Source organism: Saccostrea cucullata, unplaced genomic scaffold, assembly GCF_032062105.1.
Source record: "Saccostrea cucullata isolate Sc308-1 unplaced genomic scaffold, CSIRO_AGI_Scuc_v1 ctg749, whole genome shotgun sequence".
Taxonomy (NCBI): domain Eukaryota; kingdom Metazoa; phylum Mollusca; class Bivalvia; order Ostreida; family Ostreidae; genus Saccostrea; species Saccostrea cuccullata.
Window position 1 is genome coordinate 120,001 of NW_026921244.1, and position 11,856 is coordinate 131,856.

Sequence of the window (11,856 nt, forward strand, 5' to 3'; positions counted from 1 at the left end):
CCAGAACCTCTGGGCCAGGAAAGATGAAACTCATGTGGAATCATCCTCATATAGTGCAGATTCAAATTTGTTCAAATCATGACCCCCGGGGCTAGGGTGGGGCCAAAATGGCCGACCCAAGTTTTACATAAGGATATATAGGGAAACCTTTCAAGTACTTCAAAGCTTAATATGATTAGTGATATTTATATGGAATCATCCTCAGGTAGTGTAGATTCTAGTTTGTTCAAATGATGACCGCCTGGAGGGGGGGGGGGGGAGGGGAGTAAATTCAAGCCCGATGTGCTCAGGTGAGCGCTGTGGCCCCTGGGCCTCTTGTTTTTAACTTCCCATTTCTTTACTTGAATGAAATTAGTATCGTAATGTCCCCTAAAACCTCAAGAAATGTAAAAATAAATACTTTTCTGAAATTCTGATCTTAGAAACTTAAAATGTTAATACAAAAGTGTTCTTCAAAACACATGAATTTCTTTAATTACTGTATGAATCTGTTTGTAAAAACTTAATTACCTCAAAGTCATTGGAGGAGAATGTTCTGTTGTGAGTGAGTAATCTTCTCTGTAAATAAATTAAATTAATTAATTAAAGAAAAATGTGTGCATTTCTCAAAGCATTAATTTCTTTCTTTTTAATATATAAGTGTAGTAATCATAAAAATATTAATCATAATTTAAAGTTTAAAATAAATGTAAAATTCTTATCAATCTTATTTTTTTTTTTTCTTTTTTTTTTTTTTAATATAAATTTTATTTCCCAGACCTATGCTATAACATAAGAATTCCCTACTCAAATATTTATGGCAGTTGCCAGAGATGGGGCCCTGACTAAACTCCATCTAAATACAATTACAAAAATTAATTCTAAATGGGAATGTGTATTCATATACTCCTCTTATCTGTTGATTGTAAAATTTATATAATAATGTTTTCAATTACTTATATTTTAGATATATAAAAAACCTTTCTATTATAAACATTATATGTTTTAAAAAAAACAATGTAACTATTATTACTTACGTACGCTATCTGTCTTACAATATCAATCTTATTTAAAAAAAACATTTTAATTAAAAAAGTCATTAATTACTGGTATATTATTTCTTCCTTGATGTACATCATCCTGCAGAAACCGCTCTGTCCAGTCTAAAACTAAAAGTAATTCAAATTAGTTCCAACTAGAACTGTCCAATAGGGACAAATACCCCCGCTGAGTTTTTCAGAGTAGGTGCAAATTCACAAATATTTATGGACCTATTAAGAGGTGTTCACTATTTTCTTAGAAACAATTCAAGAGCTCATTACATATTTTTTTTTTAATTAATGAAACTGAGGTGCAACCAAATAAAACATCAATACTAATACATTGTAACAGTTTTTTTATTTCACTGAAAAAATAAATTGCAATTATTTGTCATGATACACTGCAAATTGATTTTTGAAAAAACATTATAGAGAATCAAATTAATCTATATAAATTTATATCAAATTCATTTTAAAAATAATAAAGTGCAGTCAGCCTCAGCATGATACTCCCATCAAATATTGTTCATTCAATTATTATAAACAGTTTAGAGTGCAAGAAAATTATGTCAACCTTTAAAGGGAATTTGCGTAATTTTTCCATTCCTTATAACAATTGTTTAAACATCTCCTGTGGTGCAAGCTTTAATTATAACAAATAATCATCAACTGGTTGCATTATAGCTTGACAAATGCCCCTACTCCACAAAAATACACATATGCACATGTCTTTCATGTGGGACATGATGATCTGAAATTGGTCACTTGATATTTTCAAATAAAAAAAAAGAATATCAATTTAACTAATATGTCTTAAAAACTTGATCTATACCAAATTGATTTTAGAAATAGGAGACTGGCCATCAAATGACAAATGCTATGTAAAATGACCAGCAGCTCTTCTGTCTAATTCCCAAAGGACACAGATAAAAGCTCCTTGATCAGAGATATGCTCTAACAGAAATGATTAAGACAGCTTAAGCTTCCCTACATAGAACTCATTAATTAATCTTATACTGGATGCATGCCCACTAATTGCTATCAAGGGATGAATGGATCTTAACCTTTTCCTTTGTAGTGCAAACAAAATGCATTATTGCAAAATGCATTACTGCATGTGTTATTCTGAAATTAAATTTGAAAACAAAGATTTTGTATAAATTTGTTACAAAGATTTATACTGAAAAAAAAAATTGTGTAATCTTGATCATCATTTTGAATAAGGTTCTTGCATGATTCTTAAGATTTGTAGGGACTATCTAACAATTTTTTTTTTTTTAAATACTTGATTTATTTGGATTTTATATCATACTAAAAGTTTCAATCTGAAATTAATGTGGAGAATGAGCATGCTGATTCCAATCCCCCCACCCCACCCCCACATACACAAACAATATAATTAGTTTTAATTATATTATACAATATCAATTAAGTTTTTTATACAATTTCAAATTAGTTTATTATACAATATCAAATTAGATTGAAGTTGCCTTTTCTCAAATTCATTAAATAAGTTAGGCTAGTCACTAAAACTATTTAAGGCTGATTCCTTAGCCCAATTCCCAAGAGACAGATAACAAGTTCTTGATCAGAAATGTTCTTCAAGTTAGCTCCTTACACTAAACTAATTAATTTCTCTCTAATTTGACATGCAATTTTATGTTATCAAAATTCTCCTTGACCAGTGCTTCATAATTATACCCTTGGGAGAGGTAGATTTTTCTCTTATAAAATAACATTTGTTATGGATTGCTGTAAAGTATATAATAAATAAAAAAAATTTCTTAATTTAACATGTTTTGAATAGGGATACTGCAACATTCTTACATATTTTGGGATTGTTTAATTCAAAAGTAAAAGACAGTTATTTTTTTAAATTTCACTTTAATTAAAGGTCACAGTGACCTTGAAATAGGTCATGGCACACCTTCTACCCAAGATGCATAAATTGGTCAAGTTTGATGATTGTAAGTCTAATAGTTTTCTAGTTATGAGCCAAACAAAACAACAAAATAAAAACGAAAAAATGCCTGTAAAATGCAGAAAAATCATCCAATCATGATGAAAATACCAGGTGCACACCTTCATATGGTGAATAATAAGTGTACAAATTTTCAGACAAATCCATCCAATAGTTTCTGAGAAACGGTCTGGACAAAATCTTGTCTACAGACAGACAGACAGACGGACAGACGGACAGACGGACATGGTGATTCCAATATACCCCCCTAAACTTCGTTTGCGGGGGTATAATTATCTAGGTCTCAAGTACCATAAAAGCTGCATTTCAAACAACTTTCAATAAATATCAATATATCTAGTTTATCCAAAAATGGTTCCAATTACATGTTCTAAGTGTCTAAAATTATTGAATCTTTCCAATTTCATGATGGAAGTGAAGATTTTGTTTCTTACCATGACGACGACCTCTATTTCGGTTCCCTCGTCGATTTACGCCATGTGGTACCAGCATGTGTGAACCAAACGGAAAGTCCACCATTGAATTCTGTCAAGGTTCAATTTATCAATATTAGAAACTTAATTGTAAATATCACGCTTAGCATTTGATTTAATCAATTTTCAATTAAAGGTGCTACAGACACAAGATCATTACAGCATTTCAACCCAATGGTCATGATGAACCAGGTAATATTTTGAGCAGTTTATTTTTTTACTTTTAGAGACGTGATGGAAATGACATTTAAATTAACGAATAGAAATTTGACATCTGACACATTAAAAAAATTGTTTTATTTAGAAAATTAACAGAAAAACATAAGTTAAACATTGCATTTTAATAATTAAAATATACAGCTGTATTTCTGATATTTTGACATAATCTGAATAAACATTCTTTCCTGTTGGGAGAGGATTATCCTGTTATCATTACTGTCAAACATTCAACTAACACAGATATAATGTAATCATTACTGCCAAACATTCAACTGACCTCCACAGAACTATCCTCTGACTCGTCATGGAACAAAGACTCTAGAACAATATCCATGTCTGTAAACACAAACAAAAAAATTTCTCATTTCCAAACATAAAAAAAAGAAGACATTTTTATGGAAACATGCCTACAGGGAACCACTTGAGACACTGAAAATTAATGTACATTACACACTTTTTATACCAAAGTGCTCTGATAAGGCTATAATAAAGCAACAGAATAAATCTGCTCCAGCACAATTTTGAAATAACACACTAATTTTTCTGTGCATTCTTCTGCCTCTGAAAAATAAAATGAATCCAAATAATGACAACAAATTTTCTCAATTGAATACTTTTTCCTTTTCAGGATTCAGAGCACCTGTTAAGAATGAGTTACCTGCCTTGTTACTCTGCTACAAACATAATTTAAGAAATGAATTTAAGTTTTGAAGATTCATGGGGTTATGAACTACAATGCTTCATGCTGGCCAATTTCATAAAGCATGATAACCCTTCATGATAAATATGCAGGCGTGAAGTGTTGAAGTTCATGTATCTCATGAATCTTCAAAAAATAAATTCTTTTCTGATATTTACATTATTTTTCTGATATATTCATGCTCATCCATGGTAGGTAGTTCATGAGAAAATGAACAGTGTTCCTTTTTGCAAAGAATCTTAAAGAAAATTATTTGGAAATGTAAAAATATAAGGATGAATTCTGTCATTTAAGTAATTCAGTTCATGGCTCTGTTCTCCAGTTCCCATTTACTGTAGTTACCACCTGTCCACCAAACTCACCCCTCGTGGACTGCCTCATCCCCCGGGTCAGCATCGTTGTGGGGGAGTCACTATCGTGGGTGTGGTACTCCGTCAGCCTGGGACAGGGTGGGGGTGGGGCCTGACTCTCAGCATTGTGTAGGGTCATGGCATACTCAAAATCCATCTCCTCCTTTAAAAAAAAAATGTCAGACATTGCATTATTACCTAAAAATTTTAAAATGTCGCACCTTGCTTTATTCCCCCAAAATTGGTGGTTAAGTGTAACAATACTATTCTTTTATTCATTAGTAATAATAAGAACTACTTGGAGTTACATTTATATAAACAAAATTCTTGCTGAAAGTTTGGTGAAACCACTGTGTTTATTTTAAAGGTTCTCTAACCTGTAGTCGTCTTGCCATTTCTTCGTCCATCTCCATCTCATTGACCGCCTGGAAAACACTCTGAGATCTCGGGGAGGCTAGTATCTCAACGCGCTGACGACAATTCCTGTTGGGCCTCAATGGTCTCCCTTGAAAAAAAATCAACAATTTCTTCACACATGTAGTAATAAAAAATACATTGTAAATACAAAATCAAAGGCCTGAAGGGCCACAATGGCGCCGCGCTTTAGATATGGCAGTGATACTGTGAAATTATTGGATTTCAAAGCATGTTTAAAAGTATGCATATGTCTACAGAATTATATAGCTTAGTTGTATATCTAGATAAAATAACCCGATTTAAGCATTTATGAAATAAACAACAGGTTTTCCTTTTATTTTTTTTTTTAAATATGCTTCATTTTATTGTTTTTAATCGCAAATCTACGAAAACATCAATGTCCGTTTTTGGTTTTAACATTTATAACAGAGTACTAGATTTACCGCTTTTTGGCAGGTGATACTGCTGATTCAGTAATAAAAACGCATGTTTCCTACAGTTTTTATGCATTAATGAATTCAATTAAACATGGAAAATGTTCATGAAAAGTCTGAATAAATTCTGTGCACTGGTAAAAAAGAAATCGCTAAAAATCCAAAAACCGGGACTGTCGGGAGTTGGGAGTCGGGAAGACTAGATTTACCGCTTGCCGGTCCTGATAACAATCTTGATTTATTGGAAGCCATTTTAAATTTTGATTTTCCAAAACAATCCCAGTTAACTGTTTACACCTGCACTGATAATTTACTGGCCTACTGAACATACGTTACATAGTCATCGGCATTGTTGACGTAGATCATGCTTGTGTTATAGTTAGGCCATATAAAATTGAAATCTTGGTTCTCAGGCCCGCGCGCATCCGTTTTGAGGTAGCCGCATTGCCGATTTTATTGTATTTTTAATAAAATGAAAAGTTGGTTTTGCGGAGTCCAATCCGGGAAAAAAATTTCCGACCTCATTTGTTTCGTAGTTTAGTATTCAAATATCACTTCTGGTAGCCATTTACAATGAGATTTTGGCTACTTCGTTTGAAAATACATTTGAGGACATTACCTACGATGTTTACACGCTGTTAAGCAATGGATAAAGCAGAAATTTTGACCAGAAATGGAAAGTATATCTGTGATTAAAAAAATTATCTTTATGTTAAAGAAAATTCGGAAATTAAAATTAAAAAAAATACCTCCCTCGTCTACTTTATTGCCAATAAAATGAAAAATAAATCGCCGCCCTCCCGCATCTGTTTTGGAGAAAATTGGCCTGAGAACCAGGGAATTAAATTTAGATAGCCTTACAAGTACAACCTAATTTACGAACCAAATCCGGAAATCGGAGATTCAAGCGATAAGCATGACCCGCCGTGTCATAAAAAATAATCAGGTTAAGGGTGGAAAAGTTACCCGACGAAAGTAGGTGAGTTGGCAACTATATATAGGACTGTTGAAATTGTATGATTTTCAAGCAATTTATGGAATAAACGCAAAAATTGGCAAGTATATTCCTACGCCAGATACATGAAGGTCTTGGTTCGAGTACTATATTATTTGGCGCATAAAGAAAGCGGTGAACAGTCAGCGATTTCTTCATAGCTAGATGTGCGCCGAGCATAAAAATTCTAAAATATATTTATTTTCTATATATTCAATGTGATTGAATCTTAAGTATAAATCATGGCAAATATGTCCAACAAAACAAACATGTAGGAGAAGTTTTTGAATAATGAAGATTTTGAAAAGATGTTTGCACAGACAACACAGATGAATTACTGACACCTTTATCATCTCAAAAGTAAAGAATTCAAAAATAAAGATAAATGTTAAAATTTATCTACCTTTTACACTACTTCTAGATGGCGTCCGTTGACTCGAACTATCTGCAGCAGTCAAGCGTGCAGACAACCCAGAATTTCTGTAAGGGTGCAGAAAAGTTGGGGAGGGGACGAGCGGATTCTCAGCTTCTCCCCTCTCCGAGCTGGACTGTCGAGTTTTCCTGGCAAATCGTTGACTCCTTCGTGTAGGTAATGTATTCCCCTCCAAAACCTCTACATCGCGCCTGTCTGAAAATGACTCCCCCGATATCGACTCGTCATCTGATATAGATATCACAGTGGAAAAACTCTCCGCAGCTTTATTCTGTGAATTTGATTCATGTTCAGGTTGAAGCATGTGATATTTCTCTGTACAGTGTAAGTCTGCCGGTTGTTTCCTATCCTCAGGGTGAGCGTGCCTGTTTTTACTGATAATTCTCACCGGGCTGGAATGCATAGCGGTGGCTCCTTCGGACAAGTCGGTATTGTTATGCAACCACATCTGCTCGTTGTAAAGATCCCTAACATTCTCCCTGACTCCTTTTGACACACCTGCACTTTGGGCCTGTATATCCAAATTTCTTCTACATTTAGGGGAAGAAACATTTTTGGTCACATTTCTTCTTCTGTTAGAATGCATATCTTTTTCTGATTGACTGTGACTTGGGGAACATCTTGTGGGTATATGGTGGCCTTTGAAAGAACAACTGATACTCAGATCTAAATCGTCATCTTCACTTCCCGACTCTGACGAAGATGGCCATTGCAATTCCTTGGGAATATTTGAGTACAAATTTTGTCTACACCTCCGCTGGGGTTTTTCATGTCTTTGTGCCAGACCATCCATGGACAGCATTTCTCTGAGAATTTTATCCCCATCCAAGATCTCTCTTCCAGCACCCCTGCTGTTATCAGCTAGCATATCAGAACTTTTAGTCACACTGCTTACTGTGCTTGACTGGTCTTTCTTTCGTCCTTGTTCTTTCTTCAAGGCCTCTTCCCCATCCAAGAAAGACTTTTGAGCCACCTTTGACCTCTTCTTGTGTCGTTTCTCTGCCTGGCTGAGATATTCTTGTTCCTCCTGTTTACTAGATGAAATGTCTCCTACCACTTCTGCTTTCCTCTTTTTCTTCTTTCTGTGAACTTTCCCTTGGGCTGAGTCCTTAAACTCCTCTTCTTCTTCCATTTCCCCATCACAAGAATGTAACAATTCATGAAAATACTGTTTTGCAATGGCCTTCTTTTCGGCCCTCATTTGGCTTCCAATTTTCTGAGAGTATTTTCTAGCTTTCTCCATGATATTAGAATTAGGTTGGCTATCACTGCTGCTTAAACTTTCTGGAGATTGGATTACGCCCTTCTTTTTACTAACTTTAGTTGCACCTAATTCGCAATTCTGATTGGTTTTTGGCAGTGCATATGAATTGAATTCTTCAGGAAAAGACTCATCAATGATGGACCTGGATTTAAATATTGGGGAGAATTTGACCTCCTCTGGGAATGATTCATCCATGAATGAGGAGAATTTGAGGACATTTTTCACTCGACTGGATTGAGAAGCCTGTTTAGAGGAAGCCTCATGGGTAGGGTTGTTTTTGTACTTAGCATTTGTGTTGCTTTCACTCCCCTGAGAATAAAGAGGTTTCTTTCTAGGTCTTGAGAACTTCACAAACACTGGGCTAGAAAGTAAAAAAAATTAACCTCAACTGATCAAATATTATCAAATACATGTAGTCGGGAAAGTCTCATATAAAATATCATGCATCCTTACATATATAATTCATGTCTGGACTTAAAGTTACTTGAAAATGAACTTGTTTCGAAAACTTTTATTGTTCAATTACCTTAAATCACTTTTTACATGTTTTATTTGTTTCATGTGCGGTCTTGATCAGCCCGATTCAAATTAAAACTATACAAGTTACTTAGTATCTGCGACCACCTTAACCGTCGCATATATGTTGGTTTATAGTATGTCAGATATGCAAACATTCAGTAGCTTGATCATATTGATTACTTAAGCATCTTAGATGACCACAAAATTAGTCAACGAATAACTATCTTCTATTTACCTGGGGGCAATGAAATTGTCTTCATCACCTTCATCATCAGAGGAAAAGTTTGGAGTGGTTTTTGAAAATGTGAATAATCTTGCACTTTCGTCTTTCATATTAGAGTTGGCCTGTTCTTTGTCCGATTCTCTTTGTGATGCCATTATATAATTTTCTTTTTGAGCCTTTCAGACCTAAAATTATTCATTAAGTTTGACATAAATTCCAGCTAGAGTTCAGTTTAGTAAAACAAAATTGAAAAAAAGTTCAATTCTTCCATTATAGCTAGCGCAGCGAGCATGGCAAAACGACGCTCGTAACTGCGTGCTCTAACGACAATGCCTGGGCGAAGAGAAAATTCGGGCTACTGCAATGCATCACTTGTTAAAGCTACGTTCTCGCGAGAATATCAGCAAAAGTTAAACTAAAAGTAAGCATACCCTGATTTAATGGATAAATATTGAAGATAAATAGTAAACGAAACGTTCTTCATTTAATTTCAGCACTCTTCAGGCTTCTTTTTGGAAATGTAACTTACATACGTCATGTGACGTCAGAGTCTAGACGCACCAAATGTCACTTGCAGTTTGACGAGCCCGATCTAAATTATAACAAAATAAATATCTGCGCTCGCCATAACGGTCGCACCGTCAACATATTATGGGTTGAAATTCTAGATTAAAGGTATCCAGGATCCCCAAAAAGGTTTTTTTTATTACTTAAATGCAACTTTATTTCTTTTCTCAAAAATCGTTTCAGAGCAATTAAGCATTATAAGTTTAGTAACCACAACTTTCAGGGACAAAACAATGTATTTCGGTGAAAAAAAGACGTAAAGAACAATTGTTCGTTTTATTATCTGTCAACAAAAACATCACTAAGTATTATTGCTTTGCACTGCAAAAGAGTAGTACTGCAGTTATCATGAACAGAGCTAATTTTATCTACATTGCTAGGATATGGTTCATTCTTTATAATGGACATGGTGGAAAGGGCCTGTCCAGAGACAATGATAGACAATTCTAAAGAATGATAAATGAGCATGAAATATTGCTTGTAAAATCAATCTGTTCATACAATTTAGTTAATACATCTAAAGATACAACTTCCTGTTGTACGTGAATACCAAGTTATCTCAGACACGCATTATTATGTCCCATCGACCGACTTTTGTCTACTGTTCTCAGGCAAAAAGCATCGCGTTTCAACTCCATCTGTATAAAAACACGCTAAAATAAGAAAGATATATATTGTTCAAATATGCTTTGATATTTATAAACTTCCCCAACTTACTAATTCTTTGATTTTATACCTGAAATAGACGAGAACACTTGATATCCTATCTTGTTCTTCAGGTCAGTTTTTTTTTCTTCGTCCGACCTTTGAACTATTCAACAACCAATTATATGTCTCGATTTCATCAAAGGTGTGCAAACGTTTGTGGATACGAAGAGGGAGGCAATCAAAATTGAAACATGTTCTCTACCCAGATTTTTAATTTTTGCTGCTTCCGGTTGTCATTGTGTGCATGTATCGCCTGTCGGAGACAGGCCATTGGGTAAAATACACGCGGATTAAATTCACCGAGATAAACTATTTCTCCAGTTTGATGACTGGAAAATAACTTTGCATCTTTTTAATTCATAAACACGTATTTTTATCAAAAAGCAATGAATTAAGGAAAAATGTTTACTGTGATAATGGTCTTTTTGACATTTCATTTTGTTTTAGTCCGATTTAATTGAACCTTGCTCTTGTAATAAAAGAAAAAATGAAAAGAATGCTAAAATTTTCAGTGAAATATAGTAGTTCATGATTAATCTCAGAAGGAAATCTTGGTACTCTGTGTTAATATTGTTTTCAGACTTCCCGCGCAGAATTTCGAGAAGGCCACGCCCCCAACTCTCCTTAGTTACATGTCAACAGGTTCAATGGTTGTACAGACTGATGATATGGTACTAGTTCTATTGTGTCGGGATGGTATTTACTGACAGGGCTTAGCAACTTAAGAAGAGGTCCTGGCTTTTTAATCTGGATCTTGTCTTTTTATTCAGTAAGTCTGTGATAATATGATACCATTGTTTTTAGCAACTCAAGTACAACAAATGTTAATATTGTCATGGATGATTATCTGATAGTATCGTTTTGATAATCAAGAGATAAAGAAATTGTTAATGCTAGAATTTCAAAGGAACTCGTGTTGAAATTTGTGAAGTTTTACAGAGAAACTTGTGTTGGATTGTATTTAGTTTTGAGATACTATGATTATTAAATAAGATACTTTAAGAAGTGATTCCAGCATGTGTCAGAAAATTAAAAGTATCATGCTGTGACACATAATACTATTGATTTACATTGCTTAATGTACCATATAGGAATAGAATGTATGTTTAAGTTTATATATATCTGTGAGGATTTATCTTAAAATGACAACATATCTTATGGAAGGTGGAATAATCAAGAACTTTTACAATTTGGAACAAATTAGCAGAGGGGCTACATTTTTTTCTTTCAGAAAAGTATGTTTTGGTTAATTTAATCCAAAAGAAGTGTTACAGAACATGTATAATGTGTACTTTATTTCTACTAATGATTAATTTGTTTGTTTGCTTCAATATATTTATTTGTTTGGTGATTAGACATATTAGCGGCCATTTTGTCTGTTTAGTCACATGACTTCCAAGACAAAATTGAACAGCTGATAATGAGTAATTCGATAATTGCGGGTGTAATTTGAATTCATTCAAGATTTAATGATTTAATTAATATGATTAAATAATTTACTTTTTAAATTCTTTATGTACGAAAGTAAGTTGTTACACAGCTGTTGAATACGTTT

At 33.8% G+C, this 11,856-nt stretch overlaps 1 protein-coding gene across 2 annotated transcripts in view; it reads right to left on the reverse strand.

Moving 5' to 3' along the window:
• Positions 1-10,381, reverse strand: part of LOC134259570 (uncharacterized) — a 15,884-nt gene extending 5,503 nt beyond the window's left edge. The window contains exons 1-9 of one of the 2 annotated variants that reach the window (XM_062742177.1): positions 10,311-10,381; positions 9,039-9,211; positions 6,991-8,645; positions 5,120-5,247; positions 4,755-4,905; positions 3,970-4,028; positions 3,435-3,525; positions 1,087-1,148; positions 511-558 (exon numbers count right to left, since the gene is read on the reverse strand). In XM_062742177.1, the coding sequence (XP_062598161.1) occupies positions 511-558; positions 1,087-1,148; positions 3,435-3,525; positions 3,970-4,028; positions 4,755-4,905; positions 5,120-5,247; positions 6,991-8,645; positions 9,039-9,181 (2,337 nt within the window). In that variant the 5' untranslated portion in view covers positions 9,182-9,211; positions 10,311-10,381. Of the gene's footprint in view, positions 1-510; positions 559-1,086; positions 1,149-3,434; positions 3,526-3,969; positions 4,029-4,754; positions 4,906-5,119; positions 5,248-6,990; positions 8,646-9,038; positions 9,220-10,310 lie in introns of those variants that run through there. The other variant, XM_062742178.1, reaches the window with a different exon arrangement.
• Between the last annotated feature and the right edge of the window lie 1,475 nt (positions 10,382-11,856).